The following is a 25,391-nucleotide window of genomic DNA, read 5'->3' as shown; positions in this document are numbered from 1 at the left end:
GACTAATTCAAACTTTGCTTATATATTTCTGCATTTTGGGGAAAATGGCGAACTTGGTGCTTCGGTTCTGTCAGAGGCGGGTCGAGGAAAACCTCCTCCGGGTGGTTCTGCTGACAGAATCAATAGCACCAAAAAATTCTTTCCTGATGTCCAGATTTTATTATTTCCCATTGCTTAAAACAAGTTTTAGCTTGAGGTCATTCAAATGACCCCTGCCGGCATTTTCTTAGGATCATTTTAAGCCTCGCTCGCTCCATTTGCAGGTTCTACTTCCTGCACGTTCATCTACTTCCTGAAAACGTGAACGAAGCTGAAGGATCATCACTGTGGTGCACAGGAGTTCCAGTGAAGCAGGAAGCTGTCAAGAGGTGCTGAGGAGACGACCTTAAAGGGGAGATCAACATGTTTCAAATCATGTGAGACTTGAGAGGCGACAGACTGTATATAAAAGATGGACATAGCCACTGGCCAGAAAAGTTAAAAAAATTTTTGAAGCCTCGAGCTTTCAGAAACCGGGTGTAATGACAGATCTCTGCACAGTCACTAATGCCCCCCCCCCCCCCCCCCCCCCCCCCCCGCTCCTTCTGGACTGTGATGGGACCAAAATCTCTAACATGAACTTAACATTTTCTTTAGTCAGGCCTGAAAACAGCGACTGAGACCACAAACTCATCAGGACAGAGTTTACTGATCTGAGATCAGCATCATTTTGTCATAGTCTATCCACTTAGGCTTCTTTTAACTACCTGAGGAGTCGCCCCCTGCTGGACATTAGACAGAATGTCGCTACACTGTGTCCATCTTTTATATACAGTTTGTAGGAAAAAGCTTAATCTCCACATGGCGACTCTGAGTTCAATGCTGCCCCAAAGAGTCGGAACACTGAGTGGCAGAGATGTCATGTGACCTGTATAATCAATCACAGCTCCTCCTGTGCTTGTTTACAGAGCCATAAATGTGCAGAGAAATGCATCTGGCAAGAAACAAACTAGTAAAAAGAATTTCAGGGCAAACTATTAAAATGTCAATGATGAACTTGATAACGCTGTAAATGCTTTGTTTTTGTACAGTTCTGGTTACACACTGACTCACCATACACACTTTCAGTTTGACTTTAATTTTACCAGCAAAAAACGAGACAAAAACATCCCAGAAACAAAACAGGACAGAGCGTTTTTTAATTATTTTGTTGCGACAATCATTAAGTGAAAATCTGACACGGTGACATAATAATGTGCTTAATGATGAAGAAGCTGTTAAAATAAGAGCTGAAATAGAAACAGATTGTGTCTGATAATCAGAAACTCACAAAAATATTCCCTCAGACTTAGTTTGATATTAAAAACTTTAATAAATGAATGAAAATGATGTAATACTGACTCATCATGGTTTTTCTACTTAGGATTATTCTTCGATTATGTGGGCTTTTAAGTAAATGACTAGCTGAAAATGTTGGCTGTTTATTGATAAATGAAGCAAATTATTTATAAAAAGCTTTATTCTGAATTGATGCTGCAGTTTAATTTAACTTGATATTATTTTTTAACCAAATTTTTTTGGTTTTACTTTTTAAGTATGGAAGCCCATTACTACCAAAAGTAGATGAGTTGGTTCTTGAAAATTCTGTATCACAATTAGGGCATAATTTGTATTAACCATGAAAATGTGTTCAGATGTCACAGGTTATTGTAGCTTCATTGATCCAAAAATAAAAGTGTTTATTTGCAAGAATTGCTTTTTCTTTAATAAACTAAACTATGAGGTATAATAAGATGCAGCACTGTTAAGGAGATTCTGTGTTGTTTTTTTGTTTTTTTTTATTTGGAGCATTTTTATTTTTACCCCAAGCTCAGTTTTGTCAAGTTGTATGGAGGACTGTTACTGCCATAAATAGAGTTCTGTTTAATTATAGAAATTCTAACTTGAGACATATTCTTCAAACATCAGTTTAACTGAGATTTACCCTCTGTTGCCACAGCTTATCATTTCCCCTTAGTTGTTTGATACTTTTAACATTATTTTCTCTGTCACATTTTAAATGAATGTCTTTAACACATTTAAAAAAAACAATACAAATGGAAAAGTATGAACAAATGCTCTATAATGACAAAGTTTGTCTGTTGCTTTTATCAAAGTGTCCAGTCGGTCGTAACCTAAAAAGAAACAGAAAACATGCTTTTAAAAATATTTTATTATAAGTCATAACGGTATTAATATACTGATGTGATGTTTCCCTGCTGTTAGTATTTATTAATTTATTATTTTTGTAACCAACCAGATGCATTTCTCTTCCAAACGAGGTCCATAGCTGTAACACGTCATTCGTCGTATCATATTTTTTGTACTGAAACATTTATGCGAACTTATCGCGGAGCTCACCTTTTAATATCAGGAGTTTTTTTTTTTTTTTTTTTATTTGTTGGTGTTTTTCTGAAAAGTGGTTGTGTGGTACTCATTTGGAGAGGAGGCAATGTTACTTCAGTTCATATTAGTTAAAACTTTGGGTGTGAGTGAGTGAAAGAAGAGAAACTGGGAGGCCAGAGAACTTTAAAAAAAGAAAGCAAGAAATCATTGAAGTTCATGAGGAGTTCCTCAGGGAACGATTGTCGGTCCTCTAATTGTTTGATGCAGATGTGTGAACGTGTGTTTTTTACTTAATATTTTCAGTTTGAGTAGTTTTCCCCAAACCGTACTCGTTGTGATGACACAGGGAAACCTACTTTTGTTGGGTTTGTTTTAAACTTTAAATATTGGTTTCTACTTCCTGTTTAACCTTGATGAATGCTGTTTGTTAAAAAATGCAATACTTTTGATAAAAATGTGCCCTTTTTTTTTGGTAACTGGACACTATTAGTGCCAAATGTCAAAGTTTGGTTTAATGCTTCAGGCGCGCTGAGTTTGATTTGATGGAAGCCGACTTAAAAAACAACTCTAAATTGATGTGACCTTTGACCTTTTGTGACCAATGTCAGTTCTGAGTGAATTATCACCACAGTGACTCTTGACTGATGTGTTTGGCTGTTTACTTTGTGCCCCGTGTTATCAGCGCTGTCTGAATGTCATTAAATGCCAGGTTACAGCTGTCTGCCGCCATGATGATGATGATGATGATGATGATGATGAAGGCTATGGTGATGGTGTGATTTTGACTTTTATTGCCTGTTGTAGTCAAACAGAACGGGTACGTTTTAGTGTTAAAATTCAAAGGAAACAAATAAATGTTCATAACTACCCATCTGGGCTGATTGTTATTTAACATAATAAATGTGCAGAATCCCCTTCAGGAAGTTGACTTGTTTGCTGCACACAAGTTAAACCAGATTAAATGTGGTTAAAAAAAAATATATATATATATATGCTGACATAAGAGTGTGGCCCACGTATATTTGAGATTGTTTAAGTCTATATTAGAAGATTTTAAAGACAAAAAGCTCACAAAAGATAAACGTGTATCTCAATAGATAAAAACTGCCTTCAGCTGCTTTGGTGTCACAAAGGGTTGCCTCAGAGGGTACCTCTGCATGTTAGGAAGATCTTTTCTGATTTTTGGCTCCACCTTTAATCAGACCTGTTTGATATTTTTATCTTCGGACACCAGCAGCTCTGCATGAATTACTGTTAGAAAATAATCCTGTAGTCAGCTCATGCTTCTCTGAAACAAGCTGTGGTAGCTCCTCCCCCTTATGAGCCAGTTTTCTCTCGATTGGCAGCCCCTCTGGTTTGAACAGCGGGTGGGTGGGGTCTCTTGGATAACCACATGAGAGCAGCTCCTGGGATCACACTGACCTCAGAATAAATCAGTGCAGAGCAGGTGTGTTCATATTTATTGGCCAGGTGTCAGTGTGTTTGAAAAACTGCAGCAGCAGAAGAACAAAGATGGTTTTCACAACCTTCTCAGATACTCATTTTAAACCCTTTACTGCCCCATTTGTGACTCTTATTTTAACCTGCTGATACCCCTCTTTCCAAAAAAAAAAAAAAAAAAGCCCGTCCTCACCTCGGACTTGGACGAGCTGACGTCATTGAGCTGCACTTGACCGCGCTGACCCGGCTCCCCGGGGCGCGTGCGACTCCTCATTCATTCACATTAACACGCTGGCGCGTGCGGATGGACGGAGGCAGAGATCAAAGACAGCGCGAGGTGCCGATCCTGCAACAATGTAGCGAGCGCACACCCGCTCCGCGCGCACACACCGAGGAAGTGTACCCACCTACTACTGTTGTCATAGTTACCTACATACCCGCCTGAACGGGTATGTGCACGAGCGAGCAGGGAGGGAGGGAAGGAAGGAAAGGGGGGTAAGAAGCGAGAGAGGAAGGAGGGAGGAAAGGAAGGTAAGAAGGAGGGAGGGAGCGGAATTAGTCAGTGATAGAGGGGAGGAGAGGAGGAGAGGCGGCGGGTGTTCTGCCGAGGTGGACGTGGCGGGTCCGGCAGAGTTAGCTACAAGTGACGGGCAGCGGAGCCGAACCGAGGCGGACAGCCAGCCGGCCATGAAGCGGACCACCCGCAGGTAACGTCCCGCCGCTATCGGCCGCCCGGTCGCCGTGCCGCTTGCCGCCGCGTCGCTCCGCTCGGTTTCCTGCATTTTTAACGCGCCGCCGGACACATAATGACCGCGGTGCCGCCGTCTGCCGCCGCACGGGCTCCGTAATTTGTTGGCTCCTTTTGTGTCGGGGTGTCAGCCGCTCCCCGCTGCGCCCAGTCAGCGTGCTAAATGCAGAAAGCGGCCGGGTCCGCGGGGGAGGCTAACCGAGCGCTTCTCCCCCCGCCGCGGCGTCCTCTCTCCTCCTCACTCTCACTTTCTCCCCCCACCCCCGTGCTAACGGCAGCGCGCTAGCTTAGCAGGCTGCAGACGACGGCGATAAACAAGATGGCCACTGGCTAGCTGCTAGCTAGCTAGCCAAGCAGCCAGCTAGACATGGCATCCTGCCCGTCTTTGTAGCGCCGTGAGGCGGCTGTGGAGCGTGTCCCTCCGCGGGGCAGCAGCGGGCGGTGTGTGCAAACCGCTGTAAAAGTTTGCAGAGTTAGCGCAGGATGTGGAGGTGTTAGCGAGAGTAGAGGAGCAACCTCCGGGGAAAAATCACCGCCAGCAGCCCGGCAGGCAGGGAGTACGGGCGGCTGCGTGGCGGGTGGGAAGGCCACCTGAGTGCTGGCGGGGTGACAGGTAACATTGGAAGGGAGGGGGGTAGTGTTCACCTGAGAGGTAGGGGGTTAGCAAGCTGCAGCTTTGTTCACAGTGCGGGCTGCTCTACTTTACCTGAAAACTTTTCGCTGTGTGTGTGAGTGGGAGGCCGCTGCACGCACGCGCGCGCGCACACACCGCTGCAGCAGCTGTTCGTGTCTCCTCCGCGTGTTCTGTAATGACATCCTGCTCCTGCAAACCAGCACACCTCTGCAGGCCGACCTGTGGCTTATTTACAGCTGTTACTTTCTCTGCATGACTGTTGTGACCAATTCCGCTCACTTCAGTCTTATGTCATTAAGTGCTGCAGAAAACACAACTGCTGTTTCTTTTTTTTGGGGGGGGGCTGTATGTTTAACTCTGCCAAAGCTGTATGGAGACATGTTTTTTACTTGATACTTTATCTTTAAACATCACTTTGGCAGTGGTAGCTGCACTGCTTAGGTTTTGAATTTGCCTACTATGAAAGTTATCAGACTACAAATACAAAAAAATTGAGATTGAAAATGTAAGTTTTGAGTTTTTCAGGTGTGCTAATGCTGCAGGTGTACCCTTAAAAACTGAGTTGAAACACATCAATCAGAGCAGATATGAGGCCACAGGGCCGGACACTCAGAGGAGGGGCCCTTCCCCAGAAGGATAGACAGAGGAAGCCAAAATGTTGGTGAATGGCGTGCGTGACACCGATCCAGGTTTCGAAACACACTAGGATACCTTTCTGTATGCACCAGGGTTTTACGCTTTCACGCCCTCGGAGGCGGGGCTGCGGGATGCTTCATTCTGATTGGTTTTAGCTGCTGGTGTTGCGTTAATCGGCCCCTCTCTCCTTCTCTGCAGGCTCCTGATGGTCAGGTGTGCCTGCTGACATCTTGCCGATCTTCCACACTGTCATCGCTTTCCAGAGGACGCTCTCAGGGACTCCCCACCCCCCCAGCCCCTCCTCCTGTGAGGACCAGCAGACTTCACCAGCAGGAGGGGAGTGGAGGAGGAGGAGGAAGAGAAGGAGGAAGAACTTTTTATAACCTCAGTGATACCTCAGGTGTTGAAACGGAGAAGGTAAGGAGGATTAGCTCCACCCCTCACCATGACAGACTTAGAGACTGAGTGCCTGAGCCTGGGCCTGCCCCCTGAGTGCGGCTCGCCTCCCCCTCTGCTGGATTCCTCCCTGCAGGTGGACTGCGGCGCTGGGCCCGGCTCAGCCCAGACGCCCACTATGGCCCTCCTCTCCTCCGACTGTCCCACACCCACGCTCAGTTCACTGGCGGCGGAGATTGCCGAGCCGCTGGTGATGCTGCCGTGCGTGAAGAGCGAGCCGGAGGACTGCGACCTGGAGCCCATCAGGACCGTGGACCTGTCCGAGATCCAGCCGCTGTCCACTGCCGAGCTGGGCCAGGACCAGATCAAGATGGAGATCAGTGGCCTCGACTACATAAAATCTGAACATCACGGTCACCACGGCAACCACCACCTGGGGCCGTTTCACCACAGTGATGTCACAGAGCTGGACTACAAGTCGCACTACGAGCCAAGCTCAGTGTTCGACTACATCTCCCAGGTAAAAAAAAAATCAGATGATGTGAATAATATTAACAGTTATGTTATTGTTTTTTTCAGTGTTAACTCTGTAACAAAATCATTTCTCAGATATGATGTAAATGAAGTATCTCGTATATAAAAAATCCCCTACGAGAGTCCATTTAAATTCTGCTAATTTAACCAAACCCGCTGAGAGAGGGCGCTTTATCCTGTCAAAGAACCCGAGTATAAACATCTTAGTCCGACTCGTACGTCACCATCGAAACAACACAAAGTCTTTAAAGGTCAGATTTGATTCTGTTCCTTCACTTGGACACCATGTGAGGTGTGTGTTGTGGTGCCGTTCCGGCGGTGCTGTCGTCCACTTCCTGTGCTGGATGTGTCCACACGGGCTCGCTTTTACGGCGTTGATGTTGGATGAGTGTCACTACTGGGCTTTGGATTGTTTCTCTCGTCCTTCGTGCAGTCAATGTGCTGCATTTGTCGCATGTTTTTAGGAGGTTGTATAAGTTGTGTTGCTTTCTGCAGTAATGTCACCTGTGCTGAATCCGAAGTATTTCCAAACAGCCGGTGATGATCCGTCTCGAGGGACAAGCTCTTCACCTTCTGCTGCCACACATCTGATTGTTTCCATCTTTAATGTGATGTTACTCATCCAGATGACATCCAGGAAACATCAAGCTGTGGGGTGCAGGCAACAGCTGTGATTGGCTCGTGCAGGCCTGAGGGCAGGCGCTGATGCAGGGTGGCTGCGTTGTCAGCGCTGAGACAGAGAGTGAGTTTTACCAAAGCAGGAGGAGCCTTCCTGGTTTAGCTGAGGGCTCAGGTGTGTGGGTAGGCAGGTAACTCCGTGCACACCTGAAGGTCGGGTATGAGCATGCCCTCTGAACAAGTTCTGAATAAATCAGATTAAAAATGGTAAATAATGAACTGAAAGACCAATGTTAGTTTAATACCTGCCTGACGTTTATTAAGTTGATCATACTTGAGAAGTGGTAGTTTTTAGACGTACTCTCCCTTTAAGAGACTCAGTCTGGTCCTGATGGAGGATCTGATGGAGGAAGGTCCTGGTGATGAAATTCTAATAAGTTTTCTAAGACCTGGCACCAAATCTTGGAAAAGATTTTATTCTCAAAGCGTCTCAGCCCCTGAAAGGGTCCAGCCTGTTCGGAGGGGAGAGGAGGACTTTGAACAGGCAGTGGAGGGTTTTAAGGAGACAGAAGCTGTGGTTTAACAGTCTTGCTGTGGAGAGACCCTGCAGCCATAATCAGAGCTGTCTGAATTCTCTGAATGGAGCCTCAGTGCTTCCTTTATTAGCAGAGGAGACACCAGAGCGTCCTTTATGAGAACGATGACTCCAAATCCAGATTATGAGCCATATTAATGGATCAGTGTGTTTAAGGTTCTCTGTAGTCCTGTTTGCATCAGTGACGTCTGCTGTTGTATTGCAGCCTTTACAACGATCATGAATTTTATTTGTTAATGTGGGTGAACGAGGGCGAGCGATGGATGGAGGGAATTTTACTTCAGTCATAGAAATCCTAAAAGAGGAGGAGGAAAGGAGTTCACCTGGATCTAGGTGATGGCCTGTTGTGTGGCTCAGATGTCGGTGATCTGATTGGTCCAATCCGTTCAGCTCTGTGTTGATGTGAGGGAAGCTCAGCAGCAGCAGCGGTTTGGTACGCCGTGTGTCACATACAGATGATGTCACGGGATTTTCGGGGTCGCCTTGCTGAGGCGGTACTCAGTTGTAACAGACAACGACTGAAACTGAGCAGAGTCGAGTTGGTGCTGATGGAAAGGAGGCATAGACAGAGGCTAGGACGCTGGTTTGTATCTGTGGGAGCATAAGCTGTCATCCTCAGCTCAATAAATAATATTTCTCTCCAGCTCTCGGTGTGTGTGAGGAAAAGTAGAAGCTAATGAGAGTGTCATTAACAGCAGAGCCATGAGCCCAGTACAAATAAAGAAATGACCCCAGTTGTGCTTTAACTGTGTTCATCTCGAGCCTGCTGTCAATAATTTTTTTCAGTAATGCAGCAGATGAAGCTGGGAGTCTTCGCTGATGTTTCAGGCTGTGAGGAGCTCTGAGAGGATTCTCAGGATGTCCTGATCATTAACTGATGACTGTAAATCCTTTTAAACCAATGCCTGAGCTGATCCCTGTTTATCTCCTTCAGACGGCTCAGCCCGCTCTGCGTCATCCCGACCACTTATTTAAATACGAAGCAGAGCGTGAGGACGCTTCGCTCTCTTAGAGCCGTCTGAAAGCAAATCACATCGGCCTGATTCAGGAGAAACTCAGACCCCAGCCGTGATGACTACCTGAGGTCAGAGGTCACAGACTTTCTCGGGGCGGATGTCCTGAGCGGATTTCCTGTCACCGTTTTAGTGATAATGACATGTTTGTCAGAAGTTATGTGCCATAAAAAAAAAACAAAAAAACTCACCAGCTGCTCTGACCCCAAACTAACTTTTGACTGTTTGGGGCGGAGCCTAATGTGATTGGTCACTTTGATGGCGAGTTCAGGTTACTGTGTTACCCAGAGTTACACATGGCAGCAGCAAAAGAGCTGTTTGAAAGTAGATAGTAACTGTTTATAGTTATTACAGCAAACTGTTTCTGTGTAGCAGTGTGAACACTGACAGCTGTCAGTGAATTACTTTAACACTGAATAAATCTGTAAAACCGCAGGACTCAAAGAAGCCTCTGCACGCCCGTTAATCTGAGGGCAGCATCACAGAAAAATACCGTAACGAGGAGCTCACATCATCCCTGAGAAAAAGGATCATAGTTTATTGTATCGAAAATAAAACAAATGGATAAAATAAATTTGAGTTCTGCATTTAACTCTCTGTACCCCAAAGCAGCCGGCCTGTTTCTAATGTTTGTGCACAGAAACGTTGTTGTATTTTCATGATAAACACTTATCAGTAAATCAGAAATAAAAACTGATGTGTTAACTAAATTTTTTCTGAATATTTTCCCTCAAACGCTCTGGCTTCGTTTATCTGTGAGGTCACGGTTTGCCTCGTGAAGCGTCCGCGGCTGTTTCAGGCACATACGTCGTCATTTGATCCAGAAATAATTTCATATATGCAAATGAAGCAGACCGTGGGGTTTGGTACTGTTACACCCCCGATGCTTATGTTGCTGTTACTCAGTGAAGCAGCTGTACACATCTGGCTGCAGAGCTCTGTTATAGGAGCAGGTGATGGTGAGGAACTGCTAAAACACTAACTGGTGATGGGGTTTCTCCCTTTGAGTCAATTTGAGAGATGGCAGCAGAAGAAGTGACGGGGATGCGTGGGAGGTGCTGAGCGGGCCAATCACAGTCGCCGCATCGCTGCGGCGTGTAGATTTCTAGAGATGCTGGAGAGGTTACAGCGTTGGTTTAACCTTCATGATTCATTCATGATTTTTCCGGTGCTGCTGTTTTTATGACGGACGTGTCGCGTTCTGAATCTTTAAACAGCTGAATTCACAATAAAACCACACACACACACACACACACACACACACACACTGTGCGTGGACAAAAGTACTTCTGAATCTTTGAATCCAGCTGTTTTCTGTTCCAGCGTGATTCCCCCGGGCACAAAGAGAGGTCAGAGGCACCTCAAACACCCCGAGGATGAACGGGAGCCAGGCTCTCTCTGACCTCACAAATGCTCTTCTGGATGGATGATCGTCCCACAGACACTTGAAATCTTGTAGGAAGCCTTCCCAGAAGAGCTGCAGAGGGGTGTGAATTTAGAGTGGTGAAGGGCTTAAAAGCTCCTGTAGGTCTGTACAAACATGAAATACTGACAGAAACACCATCCAGTCCTGATTTTATTACACAGGAGTGGTGTGATTTGAATCCCCGTTCACATTACTTTAAGACTGCTTAGCACTGACAGCGATGCTGGCTTTGTAATCTTTGCCTCGGCTCTCTGTTTTATCCTGTAGTTTACTGCATAATCTATTCAGTAACAGAGCGAGGGGAATGCAAAGCTCCTCCTCAGCACTCGGTACAGACTCGTGTCTTTTGCTGTGTGGTGACTGAGCAGAAAAATGTGAAGTGCATCTCCTGCTTCAGCAGCTGAAGACCTTTAAATTGCAGTGAAAACGCTCTGTTGCTGCACGGCTTCCTTCAGCAGGTTTTCCTTCTGTCACTCGGAGCAGGCTGGAAATGTAAACATGGCTCATCTCAAACTGCAGCTCTGACTCTGAAGCAGTGGTCTGATCAAAGGTTTTTGTTGTTGCAGGTCACTGACACTCTGGACTACATTAAGTCGGACCACCACGTGGACCTGCAGTGTTACTACACAACCGAGCTCACCGCCCTCAAGACGGAGTACCCCGACTCCACCATGTCCACCCACCTGCAGCACAACGGCCTCGAGTCCATCCACATGGCCGAGCTGCGTACAGAGCTCAACAAGCTCCGCCCCGACACATTGCTCATGGACGGCATCGGCAAACTGGATGCCGAGTTCGGAGGGGGGGCGCTGTACGAGCTACAGTCCGCCCAGGAGGGGAAGGCCTCCGCGGAGGCAACGATGGCAGGACAGGCGGGAGGGAGTCTGGTAATCACGACTAAAACGCAGAGCCCGACGGTGAGGAAACCTCGCAACATGCAGGGCGAGAAACCGTTCTCCTGCACGCAGTGTGGGAAAAACTTCAGCACGCTGGGGAACCTGAAAACGCACCAGCGCATACACACGGGTGAGCGGCCGTACACCTGCTCGCAGTGCGGCAAGAGTTTTGGCCAGGCGGGCAACCTCAAACGGCATCAGCTCATCCACACGGGCCAGAAGCCGTACGTGTGCGCCCACTGCCCCAAAGGCTTCACCAAGGCCGACGACCTGCGCTCGCACCAGAGGCTGCACACCGGCGAGCGTCCGTTCATCTGCACCACCTGCGGGAAGAGCTTCAGCCAGTCCAAGGAGCTGAAGGCGCACCACCTGAGCCACACGGGTGAGCGACCGTACTGCTGCCAGCACTGTGGCAAGAGCTTCACCAAGGAGACGAGCTACCGCAACCACGTCCAGATCCACACCGGCGAGAAGCCCTTCACCTGCTCGCAGTGTGGAAAGACTTTCAGCAACTCGGGCGTCTTAAAAACCCACGAGAAGATCCACACGGGCGAGCGGCCGTTTGGCTGCACGCAGTGCGGCAAGAGCTTCGGCCGCCTCGGCCATCTGAAGGCACACCAGCAGATCCACACGGGCGAGCGGCCGTACGCCTGCCCCCAGTGCGGGAAGACTTTCAGCCAGTCGGGTCACCTCAAAGCACACGAGCAGATCCACAAACGAGAGCAAGCGGACACGGCGAGCACCAGCAGCGACGGCGGCAGCAGCGCCGTGGGCAGTGACAGTAGCTAACTGCAAACCCTTTAACCTCCGGAGAAACAAAGTATTATTCCTCTTTTTTATAAATACGATATATAAAGCTTTTCCTTATGAGTTTTTCTTACATTTTCATACCTTTTGTGCTCTTTTTGCATTTTATCTGTGGGCAGGGCGGACTGGCGCATTTGCTCTTATGCAAGTGTCTGTGTGTGCGTACACGTTATATACTGTGTGTCTGGGTGGGGCGGCGGGTGGGTGGGGCTGTAGATAATCTTTAAACTGGACTGACTGTAGAGTACCAGGACTTATTTTTGGAGAACTTAACAAGCACAAATACTTCAGAGACCAACAGTTTGAGTACTTCATTTTTGTATTTCCTGTTTTTTACTGAATCAGACCAGCAGCTCCTGACAGACCGTGACCCCATTTACTGAAACCTGTGCGCAAACGCCACGGTCGCGTCGGCTCGGTACGCTCTAAAGGAACGGTGCAGGAATGGGAAAAGGGTCTCAAATCCCAAAATTCCACTCTGCGGTCCAGTTCTCTTCCCACTAGTGTCAAGCAATTTACCTCATGGTCCAACTGCCCCGTGGCATCACCGATGACCGATGGCAGAGGAGCCTACCTTAGGGCTATCTGCCCTCCATAATGTAAAAATGTGTGGTCCAAGCACACACAAGAGAAACACGCTGAGTTTATTTCTCCCTTCCAGCAGGAAGAGATGTTTGCATGTTGGTACAGGGCCGACTGATTTCATCCTGCCAAAATTGGCAAACACAAGTGGCTGAATATCAGCTTGAACTTCTTAACTTGCACCTCCAGTTCTGCTGATTTGTCCTGTTTCTGAGTATGATCTTGAGTCTGCCCCCCCCCAAACACACACACACAGTTTTTTTTCTGTGGGGACAAAAACAGAGAAACTAACTTCTCTGCAGATATGCTCCCATTACATTCTGATTTAAAATGCCCTCCTCCTGTTTTCTCTTATTTGACGATCATGATGGATCTGTGTAGCTGCCACACACACACACACACACACACTCGCGCCGTAGCGTGCAGAGGTACAGGCATGAGCTTGTGTGCACGCCCAGACACGTCCATGTTGCAAGTGTGTATATGTGGAGGTGCAACATGAAGCTGTGCCTTTGCAGATCTCAGTGCAATGATATTAATTTAATGCATCATTGCATTAAGTTAATGAGAGACAAAAATCACCTTGATTGGTGCTGTTACTGTTAACACTGACATCACTGATCCCTGGCAGTGTCATCCATCGGCACAGCCCTGTTTCCTACCAAGCGAACAGACCTGTTCACGTCCGGCTCGTGTTGATGATGAAATTAGTTTCTGGTTTAATAAATCACTGATTGTACACGTAGAATCTCTGACGGCGGTGTTCTGAAGGCCGGCAGGTCTCCTGTCTTAGTTTATTGCCTCCTTTTCATGGCTCCTTGGTTTTTTCTGGCATTGCTGTTGCAGGAAGTTGATGCTGAAAGGAAAACCTGAAAATGAGCTAGGTGCAGGCTTCACTTCCTCCTCGTGGTTCTTCCACAGACGGCTCAGTGTGGTTTACATGGAGCTTTTATTTTGAAGCTGACTGGACTCTGTGCCATTTCCTGACCTCCCCATCTGTTTTGTGCAGCTTGATGCATCATCCTGTGGTACTTTCTGGACACGCTGATGGAAGCCCTGTGAGTGGAGGGTCTGGTCGGGGTCCCTGTTGATTTTTTTTCTCTCGATGGGTGTTTGGTCTGACGTGTTTACACTCCTCAGTTTGTTCTGTCCTCAGAAACTTAAAGCCTGTAACACAGAACGTGTTTTCAGCAAAACATATTAATATCCCACTGTTCGCGGACTTCCAGCAACAGTTACCATAATAACTCTATGTTGGGTGTGAACTGCAGTTTCTCAGCTTTCAGAAACCGTTTGAATTTTTCAGACCGGACAAACGGTCGCGTAATGACGGTAATTCAAAGTACGTTTAACGTCTCAGCGTTGATGCGCTCGGTGTTAAAGGCAGGTATCAGGTGTGTCAGCGGCAACGAGTAAAAATTATCACGATTATCAAAGACCCCACCCCACTCCTGCCAGTGTTGGTTTTCTCATTGATTTCTTCAGGGTCATCTTGTTGAAGATGGTCTGGGTTTGCATCAGAGGTAGCAGGTATGACAGGTGTAAAAGGTCATGAGGTCGAGCTATGGTTGAAAATAAAGCCCCCACTGTATTTCTTTCTCAGATGCACCCCTTCAACCTTGGATTGACTCCGTTACAGTTTTTATGGTGTAAAGAGAACAAACGGGATGTTTAATCGTCACTGATTATTTTTTTCGTTTTAAACGTTCGCTGGTTTTCGGTGAACGGGGTCCGGCCTCTTCAGGTTTGTCCGTTTGTTTTGTCGGCAGTAAAAGTACTTAAACTCAGGCGAGAGTACTTCCTGCCAGTTTACTAGTATTTCACAGGTATGGGTACTCGCAGGAAGTTGATGTACTGTTAATCTCTTTGATCATTTCCACATTTTATTGAGCAGTATTGATTGATCGGGACATGGCAGGTGTCTTTTTGTTGCTGATGATAATCATGTGACGGTTTTTTATTTTTATTTGTTAAACTTGGTTTTTAGCATCGTTGGGCTCCAGAGGACCAAAACTCATCATCAGCACAAAGGAGCCCACCCCCCCCCCCCCCAACCCCCGTCCAGATCGCTCACTGTGTACAAATCTATTGATTATGTCATTCCTACAAAATAAAATGTAATAAAACTACAAACAGCAGCAGGAAGGTGGAGGAGATTCAACATCTTGTTCTGGAAGAACGTTAATAAAGAAACTAATGACACGACTTTCCTTCTGGTTCTGTTGTGGCACAGCTCAATTGACCCTTGTTTTCCTTCCTTAAGGACACCTTAACCAGGTGAGTTACAGAAACACCCACCCCACCCCCAGCTGTTATGAAGGAGGAAATCATCTATAGAGACCAACGCATTTTCTGTATCAGGCTGTAAACATTTTCTTTTTGTGTTTTTGGCCACAGCAGCTTTTGTTAGCAGTGGAGAGAGAGAGACAGGAAATGTGGGAAAGATACAGGTGAAGACACGCGGGCAAATTGGCGACAGGCCGGGACTCGAACCCGCGCCACCCGCACCACAACGCAGCATATGTACGTGGTTGCCGGCTTCACCACTAAGCCACCCAGGCGCCCGAGGCTGCAAACATTTTGATTCCAGAGGTGGGAAGTAACGAAGTACAAATACTTCGTTACTGTACTTAAGTAGATTTTTCAGGTATCTGTACTTTACTTGAGTATTTATTTTTCTGAGTACTTTTACTTTTACTCCCTACATGTTTACACAAGTATCTGTACTTTCTACTTCATACATTTTCAAACAGACTCGTTACTTTTTAACACGTCTCAGAGGATTTGCATTTCCGGTCAGTGCGCCGTCACAACTCAAACAATCTGAGCCTAAACGGAGGAACAATAACACATAAGAGACAATCGTACTGGTGTATCCTCCATCACCGGGCTTATCGGGTACAAAGGGATTAAATACACAAACCCATATAATTAATGTCTCATTTATAGCGCTATAATCAGGGTCACAGCGGGCCGGACCGAGTCCGTAAGTTGTGCTCGCATAACACATAAACAGCTTAATTAGCGCTACTGAAGAGGAGCGAGCATGAAGGGAGTAACGTGTGGCAGGTAAATACAACGTTTCTAAATGCTCAACAAATATCAGCAAACACACAAAGTGTTTGCAGTTTGTCACACAGCTAGCTAAAAGAAGAGCTGCTGTATTTCAGGGAGAGCAAAGAGAGAGAAGTTCACTCAGAGATGGAGAAAGAGGAAGGAGAGGAAGAAGAGAGCAGCAGCAGCAGCAGGTCAGCTGATCACAGCCTGCACACCAACATCATTTACTGCAGCTACAATAGAAAGCTGTGATTCTTCTCCCCATGCAGAGCCACTACAGCTGATCTTAGGGTTCCTCCACCTTCTGAATCCCACTGTAACCCCTGAGTATCCTCATGTTGGTGTTTAGGTGGAGGCACAGTCACCCTCTACTATGGAGGACACAGAGAACAGAGCTGTGGTTAAATTCCCTTTAACAGTTTGTGTCCTACAGAACAGATTCAAGCTGAGAGCATTCATTAGGATTAAAATTTAGATTGGAATAACGTTTGTATTCTCATGTACTATTTTATATTATTACAATAATATATAATGAGGTTCAGTTAGCTTTACAGAAAAATAGCAGGTAGAAACGTCCTCCAAAGAACTACTTTTACTTTCTTACTTTGAGTACATTTCAGGGCCTGTACTTTTTTACTTAAGTAAAGAAGTTGAACCAGTACTTCGACTTTTACCAAAGTATTTTTTAACACAAGTACTTGTACTTCTACGTAAGTACAGAATGTCAGTACTTTTGCCACCTCTGTTGATTTCTAGGTTTAAGTTTTAACATGGGAGTTTATGGGACTGACTCACTTTGGTGCCTCTGCTGGACGGTAGAGGAACTGCAGCTTTTTTTCCAGCCTCAGGTGTTGATGCTTTGATGCTTTGATGCTGCCCAAAGATTTGCAGCAAAATTTGAACCTGCTTTTTGAACCATTGCAGGCTTGAAGGCCATCGTCTGGTGTGAAATATGGATGATGGTGAGTAATAAGTGCATGCTGGAGCACCAACGTGTTATAGAAGTGTAATCCCATCCTGAGATGCTCTCTAGACGCTGCTGTGCTGATTGCAGCACCTCTGTCTGGAGGTCTACTGCGAGTTATCCAGAACAGCAGCAGTAGAAATGTTCTCCGTGTCTTACAGAGGCCTTAACTCTTATATTTCCTCTACCATTTTGTTGACACTGGGAGAACCGGCTTTTAACTGACCACTGTTCTTTGTGGGTTTTGGATCATCTCAGCCTATCCCAGCATCCTCCTCTGTCTCTCCAACCCTCTGTATGCTCTCCTTCACTGCGTCCATGAATCTCCTCTGAGGGCTTCTCCTGCCTGCAGCTCCATCTTCAGTATCTCCACCCTCCCTCCTTTGCACATATCTATCTCTGCCTACTCTGTGCTATCTCTCTGATGGACTCATTTCTACGCTCGGCCTCCTTTTGTCACACCCATCATTCCCATGTGGTTTGGGACCTTCTTATTTTCTCCTGCTGCTTGGTAAAGTTCAGATTGTCATTTATTAAAGAAATACATTAAATAATTAATGTTACTTGTCAGGAAAAATCAAGGTGTTAAATATTTTAATGCTAATAGTTGATGTTTTGGAAAAAAGTGTTTTTGTAACTCAGCAGGTTTTAAAGTACAGACAGTAAATTCAGACACTTGTTTTTGGGGGCTGAGTTTTATTTCTTGAAGTAGCACACAGAAGACGTGCAGGTGCACCAGTAAAGTTTCTCCAACATGAACCAAGAAAATGTTTCCCCTCACAAACCCTCAGCTTTACACTGGCTGTGGTTTCCTCTGACACAGGAAATGGATGTGCAGTGAAGAAGGTGAGAAATCACGTGGAAGTGTGCCCTCATCCAGCATGCAGGAAGGTGAAGAAAGGTTGAGATTTGACTCCAGCCCTGGGCAGACAGACACCCAGTCGGTCTCAGGTGGATTCCTCCACGACCTTCGTGATAACTGTTTTCGTTGTAGTGGTGGTAGAGGTATTGGAGGCGGAGGAGGCAGAGGAGACAAAAGATCTGTGGGAGAAATGTGACAAAGATGGTCAGAGATGCTCGTCTGAAAGAAAGAACTTGTTAGAATAGAATAGAATGCCTTTATTGTCATTATACAGGATGTACAATGAGATTGGAGGGCCACTCCTGTTCAGTGCCATGTAACAGAAAATCAAACTCTCTAAAATGAAAATAGAAATATTATAAAAATATTATAATCTAGTATAATCAATGTGTAATCAATGTCATCAAGAGATAATGTATGTTCATGTATGTTTTAAAGGATTCCTGAGTGAAAAATGAGCTGAAGCTGTGACCACAATGAGAAGAAACCATTTAGGTCCAAAATATCACGTATTGTGTCGAAGAGAGTGCTGCTGAAGTCAGACTAGGGCCAGACTGTACTTCCATGTAATACTGGTTTGTACCACAAGTTGGCACAAAGAGTTTTTTCAGCCGTTTCAGAGTTTATAATGGTTGTGTATTGCGTTTGCTAGAGTGGGAGCCTGATTAGTAGAGTGGGAGACTTCAAAACTTTCAGGTGGAAAATTTATTTTTAAACTGCCACTGTGTCCACACTCTTTGCGCTACAGCCATCATTGTATGCTCAAAATGTAGAGCTGCTTCTCTACTTTCAAACAATGTGTCTCTAAACCCTGTCAAATGTACACTTTTTAAACTGTAAGCATTCAAACAGAGGGAGTAACTTCCAACTCCTTCATTAACCTCCATAGTAATTTCAGAGAGGTGATTTTCTCCAAAGCAGAAATGAGCACCTTTTTAAAACTGCTCCCACGGCCACACTTTTGAGCCCAGGAAAATAAAAATTACACCACTGTTTAGAGCAGGTCCTTGTGACACTCACAGTTCAAAAATGATTTTGATAGGAGCTACGGTTTTTGACTTAGAAGTAGTTATTTGACAGGTGCACCGAGGAAAATTTGACAGAGTGCATGCATCTCAGCAGGTAAGCAGTGCACCTGGCAGGTGTTTTCAATTGGCGCATTTACAAGCATTCAGCTTGGCAGAGCTCTCCAATATGTATGCTTGCAAACCTCACTGCTTGTGTGACACTACTGTTGGCTCAGTGGTAGAAAAGGAGACCATCAATGCACAAGAAGCAGACAGAGCAGGTTCAAGTCCCACTTTACTCCGAGCATTGAGCATTCATTCACCAGCTCAAACTCTTTCAGCCAGATTTAAGCTCTTTGGAGCATTTCCTGGCATTTCAGCTAGAGACACCATTTAGGCTTTAAAATAAAGCCAAGCTGTTCAGCAGTTCAGCAGTTCAGCAGTTGAAGCTCATTCAGCAAATAAAGTTTCAGCTCTTTGAAGCATTTCTTAGCATTTCAGCTGCAATCTTTCAGCTTGCAGCATTCACAGTGCATTTTCTTCAGGAAATGCATTTTCTAGTTACAAAATGTACTTTTAAAGGTGTGCAAAAAGTTTACGACAAATGTAACTAATGCTATTAGGGGCAGTTTATTTATATAGTGCCACTCCAGTCACCACAGTGAGCTTCATAGTGTAAGGTAAAGACTACAATGAGATGATCCCCTATGACCAACACTTGGTGACAGTGGGAAAACTCCCTTTTAACAGGAAGAAACCTCCAGCAGAACCAGGCTCAGGGAGGGGCAGTCATCTGCCTCAGCAGGGAGTGAGGGGAGCATCCTGGCAGGCTCTACTTACTTGACTCCCTCTCCGTCCAGCAGCCTCCTGTACTCTGCAATCTCCCTCTCCAGTCTGGTCTTGATGTCCAGCAGCATCTGGTACTCCTGCCCCTGTCTCTCCAGGTCTGCTCTGAGCTGCATGAGCTGCTCCTCCAGACCGCTCACCTGCACAGGTAAATTCAGCGTGAGTGACACAGCTAAAGGCAGCTGACAGGCATTTAGATACGACCCTGTCAGAGCACTGCTCACCCTCATCTGGAATCCTTCCATCTGCATGGCGTAGTGGCTCTGTACCTCGGCAAGTTGGGCTTCAAGGGAGGATTTCTGTAAAAACATGAGCAGATCAGAGACATAACCTCTACATGGACTACAGACATATCAGCCTTGGTACTTGGACATCCTCTCTACGAGTCAGGATTTTAATAATCTTATTGCAGCCAAGAGATCAGAGACCACGATGTGAAGATGAATTGAACTAGCCTGATTTAGCACCCCATGGTGGAGTCCTACAACCCAGTACGTCTGCACTTCCTGTTGCTTTGACTTGATGTTCATGGAGTTTTTGAATGCTGTTGGCTCAGTGCCTAAAATAAGGTAGACTCTGTGAGCTCTTCTTACCCAACTCCCTCTGCCCAGCAGGCTCAAGCACTAAGGTTATCCAGCGAGCTGCTGTATTAAAGCCAGTATTATCCAAATGTGGATATAACCGACCAACATTAACATTCAGATTGTCGTCTTCATGGCAAACGAAGCTTATGCCATGTGACTGGTGTATTTAGGTTATAGCACAGTGTTGGCATTTTACTTTTTGTGACTGTGCTTCAAAAACCTGAAAAATGGCATCAATTTAAGGAAAGCCTGTTTTGATTGTTCTCAGAGAGCTCCTAACCCATGAGTGATGGAGTTCTTCAGGGCTTGATGCTCAGACCACTGATATTTGTGTTCATAATTACCTCGCCTGCCGATAACTGGAGAGAGGTGATGTGGATTCATAAAATTATGAATCCACTTTGAAGAAAATTTACATAGGGGTCCAAGAATATATGATTTCATTTTCAAGGTCAAAGGTCACAGTCACAGAAATTTTAAAATTCATACCCCAGTGATTACCCCACGATTACAGTGGATAATTCATTGTCCTTTTCTATTTTAAATGAAAATACAATAATGCAAAGAAACCTCAAACCCTGCACAAAGGTCACACATTTTTTTAGAGGATGCTGTTAGAGTGCATAAGCTGAATAAAATGTATCCAGACTATATCTTATCCATATAACTGCATCCATTATCTTTTAATTTTTTAAAAATAAAAATATAAAATCATATTTTACAGTTTTTAAAAGCCTATAAAATAAAATTCTAGTTTTTGTGATCTAGTGATTTATGATGGAGTATGATAGTTGGGTGGTGTTGCAGCGTATTATCTGCTGAGTGTGCTTTTAGTTAATCATGTGACATATTTATGTGATAAAATCAGATCTCGTTAAATGTCTGATTAATTATGTGGTAAACGGACTCACCATGCTGAGCTGAGACTGGAGCTCAATCTCCAGAGCCTGAAGCTGACTCTTCACCTCCTTCACCTCCACCGTGGATGACTTCAGTGTCATCTCTGTGGCTGCCACCTCCTTGGTGAGGACCTCCGACTGAAAGAGGAAGTGTAGTGGTAAACGAGGTGCCCCCCCCTGCAGGTTTCTGTTAAATGCCAGGAGCCTAGTTTGGTACCTTGGCCTGGAACCAGCCTTCTGCCTCTTTGAGTGATTTGGCAGCGATGGTTTCGTAGTGCTCTCTGATCTCCTCCATGACCGCGGTGAGGTCCAGCTGAGGAGCAGCGTCCACCTCCACGTTAACCTGACCGCTCATCTGAGTCCGCATGGACGTCAGATCCTACAGGATGGGGAGGCGGCGCTTAGGCATGCCAGTGTCAACACGTGTATGTTTCAGTGTTGCATGAGAAAGGTCTGTTACCTCCTCGTGGTTCTTCTTCATGGATGCCAGCTCGTCCTTCAGGCTGTCGATTTGCATGCTCAGGTCGGTCTTGGCCATGCTCACTTCTCCCAGCACCGCCTTCAGCCCGGCGATATCAGCCTCCACCGACTGACGCATCCCCAGCTCATTCTCGTACCTGCACAGGTATGAAGCTGATGAGATTTACGGTGAGGTGACATTAAACTGCTGTTTTCTCAGGACTAGCACTGATCCTGTGCATGAAAAAAAAGGGTAAATTTGAATAAAAATAAATAAATCTGTAAATAAATGAGATCAGCATCAGAAGATAAACCATGATTATTATGAGAAGCAGTCTTGCTGTTATTCTAGCAGCAGCCAGCAGGGGGTGCTGCAGGTCTGAGGCTGCAAGCAGCAGCTGCTCAGATTCAGATTAATCTGCTTATTTTGGTTCTGATTCCAAAGTGGTTTTAGACATGATAACAGCAACAAGAATGAAGAAGAGCACAGGAAGGGACGTAAACGGCAAATATGACTAAAAAGGACTGAAATAAGGAAAACATGAGGAAACATAGAGACTAACTTCACTCTGAAGTCATCCTGAGCAAGCTGGGCGTTGTCGATGCTCAGGATGACGCTGCCTTTGGCGATGATGGCGTCCTGGATCTGAAAAACAGACATAATCAATGATGGAGTGATAATAATATGAAATAATTTAATAATGAAAGAACTGGACTCTTTGTTACACTGCAGCTTAATGTGCACATCTTACTCAAAAGTAAATAAAAAAAATTACAAAAAAAGAAAGATGCTAATAACAGGGAGATGTGGTGCTGAAGTTACTGATTCAAAAGGAGCAAAATACTCGAGCATGAAGAAATTAAAAAAAACAGCTTTTCCTGCGGCCAATCAGATCTCCTCACGTTATGACACGCCCATTAAGTTGCAGCAGCTGTTTTTATGGGTTTTCTGTGAAAAAAACAAAGCTAGTGTTTCTTGCTGCAGTCTTTGGGGTGTGGCCGCTTCACCTGGTGTGGTTCACCTGAAATCTCCACCTCACCTGAAGCCTCACACCTCATTACTGACACTCCTCCTCTATGGAAGGCAAAAGCTGCTGTACTCGCAAGAGTTCTATATATTCTCAAACTCATCCAAAGTTGTGTTTGTTTTAAAAATGTGGTTAATAAGTGCAAAAAACTTTTATTGAGTCCTTTACACTTGAGAACCTTTCCACAGTGCAGACAGAAATCTTTCTTATTATATTTGTGAGTTTGTTTAAATAAAAAAAATAAAATGTATGTTTTTCTACAGAATGTAATTATTTATGATAAAGAACCAACAAAACAAATTTGTTCACTGGAGACAGTGAGTGCATTCTTGGACTTTGACCTTCTACACAGTAAAACATATAAACAAATTTTTTTAAAAACACTTACGTCCCACTGAAGAAATAAAATTATCTTGAATGCCAAAATGCAACAGTGGCACCTTTAACCTTCCATACATTAATCATACTATTTCTCATGTTAGATTTTATTATAAATTTGGCAAGGCACTGTTGACCAACAGCACTGGAGCTAAAAAGAGCCCTGAACACCATTTCCCATGTTGCTCTGCTTTCTCACCTTGCTCTGCAGCTCAGCGATGGTGACGTAGAAGGTGCTGTAGTCCCTGGCGGCAGGGCCGGCCTTGGTCTCTGCGAACTGCCGGATCTTCAGCTCCAGCTCGCTGTTGGCCTTCTCCAGCGATGCCACCTTGGCAAGGTAGTTGGCCAGACGGTCGTTGAGGTTCTGCATGGTGAACTTCTCGTTGCCAATGATGCTGTCGTCCTGCGCTGCTCCTCCACCAAAGCCACCCCCAAATCCTGCACCTCCACCAAAGCCACCCCCAAATCCTGCACCTCCACCAAAGCCACCCCCAAATCCTGCACCCGCACCGAAACCCACACCGGTTCCCCCGCCAATGCCAAAACCACCACCACTGCCAGCAGCGAAGGTCCTGCCAGCATGGGAGACCCGGATACCACCACCACCACCTCCTCCGGTCACGCTATATGAGCTCATGCCTCTGGTTTGACCACTGCCGAAACCGCTGCCGATGGAGGGCCGTGAGTATACCATGGTAGCCATAGTGATGGAGCAGAAGTGGAGGAGGTGCTTGTCGGTCTGTCTTCTCCGGTGGAAGGAGTGGGAGAGGAGAGAAGTGAGGAGAGACTGAGGAGTTCACTGCTTTTAAACCCTCTCAGGTGGGCTGAGCTGCAGGTAAAGGGGGGCAGGGCTAGTGGCCCACACCCCCAGAGGAGAAAAAGGAGTTTCACTCCAGTGCAGTGCTGCTTCTAAAGCCCCATGTGCTGCTTTTAGGACAGTCTGACTTCTTTACTCTGACTCTGTTACAGAGAGGAGAGTCGAGGACTTCTCCAGAAGCATTTCATCTCCACAGCTGAGCCGAGAGGCTTCATGTTTCCAGCTTATCTGTCTGAACATGATGTCAGTTGAGGGAATTTTGACCAAACTTTCCTCCCGACTCAACTGTTGTAATTCATTATTATCAGGCTGCTCCAAGAGCTCCCTGAAGAGTCTGATGCAGCAGGCTGCACAGACAGGGAGGAAAGATGTCTCCATTATTAGCTTCTCCTCTCCTTGTTTGTGCTGTCTCTATGCTCCTCTTTTCTATTTCCCCTCATACCCCCATCTGTCGAGTCAGATGGCTGCCCCACCCTCAACCTGCAGTTCCTCTGCAGTCCAGCAGAGGCGCCACAGTGAGTCAGTCCCCATAGACTCCCATGTTAAAACTTTTCAGCAGAAATAAACATGTTTACAGCTGATACAGAAACTGCTTTAGTCTCTGTGGATAGTTTCCCCCTTCATAACAGCTGTACAGCAGGAGGATGTTTCTGTAACTCACCTGTTTAAATAAAGTTGGCATTATTAGGGGCGTGTTCAGGCAGCTGTAGCTGCTAGCTGTCTGCTAGGCCTCTGCTAACTAACTGGAGTCCCTGAACTGGACCTGTGGACTGTGTTTGTGCTGTTGGAGCTTTTTAAATACAGTAATATGGCTGCTGTGGCTTCATGGGACTAAGAGACCCTTCAAGAAGGCGGAATCCCAGTTCTATTTGGATGTTACTGATTAGCAGGTATCTCTGTGTGTGATGCACCCACACAGACTGATAACCAGGCGAGCTATCAGTAGCCCATAGTAGTGTTGTAATATTCGAGACCGGTCTTGGTCTCGAGACCACTTTTTGATGGTCTTGGTCTTGTCTCGGTCTCTGGATTTTATTTCAAGACCAGTCAAGACCACAGCTGTGGAAATATCACTAAATTGCCAGAATATTGTCCAATTTATTTGTTAACATCCTTGCTTTTATTGGATGTAAAACGTACTGATTGAAATCCAAAAAAAGATTGAGCTCCTCCGCCCTTTCCAAGGAGCGAACCCCATGGACTAGGTCGGCCAGATCAGCAACATGAAGAACAGAGAACTTTGTAGCTGCTCCATCTACCACTGTTTGTTTCACACAGAGAAAAATCTGCAGTACGGAAGTTAAAATATACAGCTGAATTGTTAAAACAAAAATCATTTATCTGATTACTTGATTAATTGATGCAGTAATCAATAGACTACTCGATTACTAAAATAATTGATAGTTGCAGCCCTACTTGTATTCAGAAAGTCATAGTCAAACATTAGTTTTCAGCACCAGTGCTGCTATGAGAGGCCTTCAAGAAAAAACTACAGTTCCCAGCAAGGTGATGTCACTTCCTGTTGTGGCATTAAAAACGTGACAGTGCATGCTCACGACATGGTGGCTGATATTCAAATGTAGGGAATGCTTTTAGCAGCTGATCGATAACACATCTGGATTATATTTTTGTTGTGTATGTATTTTATGTGATTTCTGCAAACACATTAGTGGAAGGAAACATCACTCCAGGACACATTAAATGCTTGATATATAAATGTAGCTTTTCTGGATTATATGTAAAAATTATCATTCTATCGATCTAATAAGGCCTGATTTAGAGTTCTGGATTGGTCCTATGT

At 45.4% G+C, this 25,391-nt stretch overlaps 2 protein-coding genes across 3 annotated transcripts; one reads left to right on the top strand and one right to left on the bottom strand.

Annotated features, from left to right (window-relative positions):
* The first annotated feature begins 4,357 nt into the window (after positions 1-4,357).
* On the top strand, positions 4,358-14,886 carry LOC115784909 (zinc finger protein 773). Its single transcript, XM_030736314.1, has 3 exons — positions 4,358-4,511; positions 6,021-6,738; positions 10,971-14,886. The coding sequence occupies exons 2-3, from the start codon at positions 6,268-6,270 to the stop codon at positions 12,087-12,089; spliced, it is 1,590 nt and encodes a 529-aa protein (XP_030592174.1). The 5' UTR covers positions 4,358-4,511; positions 6,021-6,267; the 3' UTR covers positions 12,090-14,886.
* A 2,500-nt stretch (positions 14,887-17,386) lies between these two features.
* Positions 17,387-23,551, bottom strand: LOC115784622 (keratin, type I cytoskeletal 50 kDa-like). Of its 2 annotated transcripts, XM_030735923.1 has the most exons (9): positions 23,278-23,551; positions 22,973-23,247; positions 21,931-22,013; positions 21,369-21,525; positions 21,126-21,287; positions 20,921-21,046; positions 19,650-19,724; positions 19,420-19,565; positions 17,387-17,751 (listed from the first exon to the last, which is right to left on the bottom strand). In XM_030735923.1, exons 1-9 carry the CDS (start codon positions 23,474-23,476, stop codon positions 17,658-17,660), a joined length of 1,317 nt encoding a protein of 438 aa, XP_030591783.1. In that variant the 5' UTR covers positions 23,477-23,551; the 3' UTR covers positions 17,387-17,657. The 2 variants fall into 2 exon arrangements, with proteins under 2 accessions (XP_030591783.1, XP_030591782.1); XM_030735922.1 differs by having other exon boundaries at positions 22,973-23,551.
* Positions 23,552-25,391: the final 1,840 nt, after the last annotated feature.

The sequence above is a fragment of the Archocentrus centrarchus genome, chromosome 8, assembly GCF_007364275.1.
Source record: "Archocentrus centrarchus isolate MPI-CPG fArcCen1 chromosome 8, fArcCen1, whole genome shotgun sequence".
NCBI classification, from domain to species: domain Eukaryota; kingdom Metazoa; phylum Chordata; class Actinopteri; order Cichliformes; family Cichlidae; genus Archocentrus; species Archocentrus centrarchus.
The sequence above is the reverse complement of the archived record's forward strand: the minus strand, read 5'-3'. Positions and strand labels throughout refer to the sequence as shown.

Excerpts from the sequence above, each read along its gene's own strand:
- LOC115784909 (XM_030736314.1), top strand. The coding sequence starts at position 6,268 with ATGACAGACTTAGAGACTGAGTGCCTGAGCCTGGGCCTGCCCCCTGAG. Across the intron at positions 6,739-10,970 it reads TGTTCGACTACATCTCCCAG|GTCACTGACACTCTGGACTA; the intron begins GTAAAAAAAAAA and ends TTGTTGTTGCAG.
- LOC115784622 (XM_030735922.1), bottom strand. The coding sequence starts at position 23,476 with ATGGCTACCATGGTATACTCACGGCCCTCCATCGGCAGCGGTTTCGGC. Across the intron at positions 21,288-21,368 it reads TGAAGAAGAACCACGAGGAG|GATCTGACGTCCATGCGGAC; the intron begins GTAACAGACCTT and ends CCCATCCTGTAG. Across the intron at positions 21,047-21,125 it reads AAGGCTGGTTCCAGGCCAAG|TCGGAGGTCCTCACCAAGGA; the intron begins GTACCAAACTAG and ends TTCCTCTTTCAG.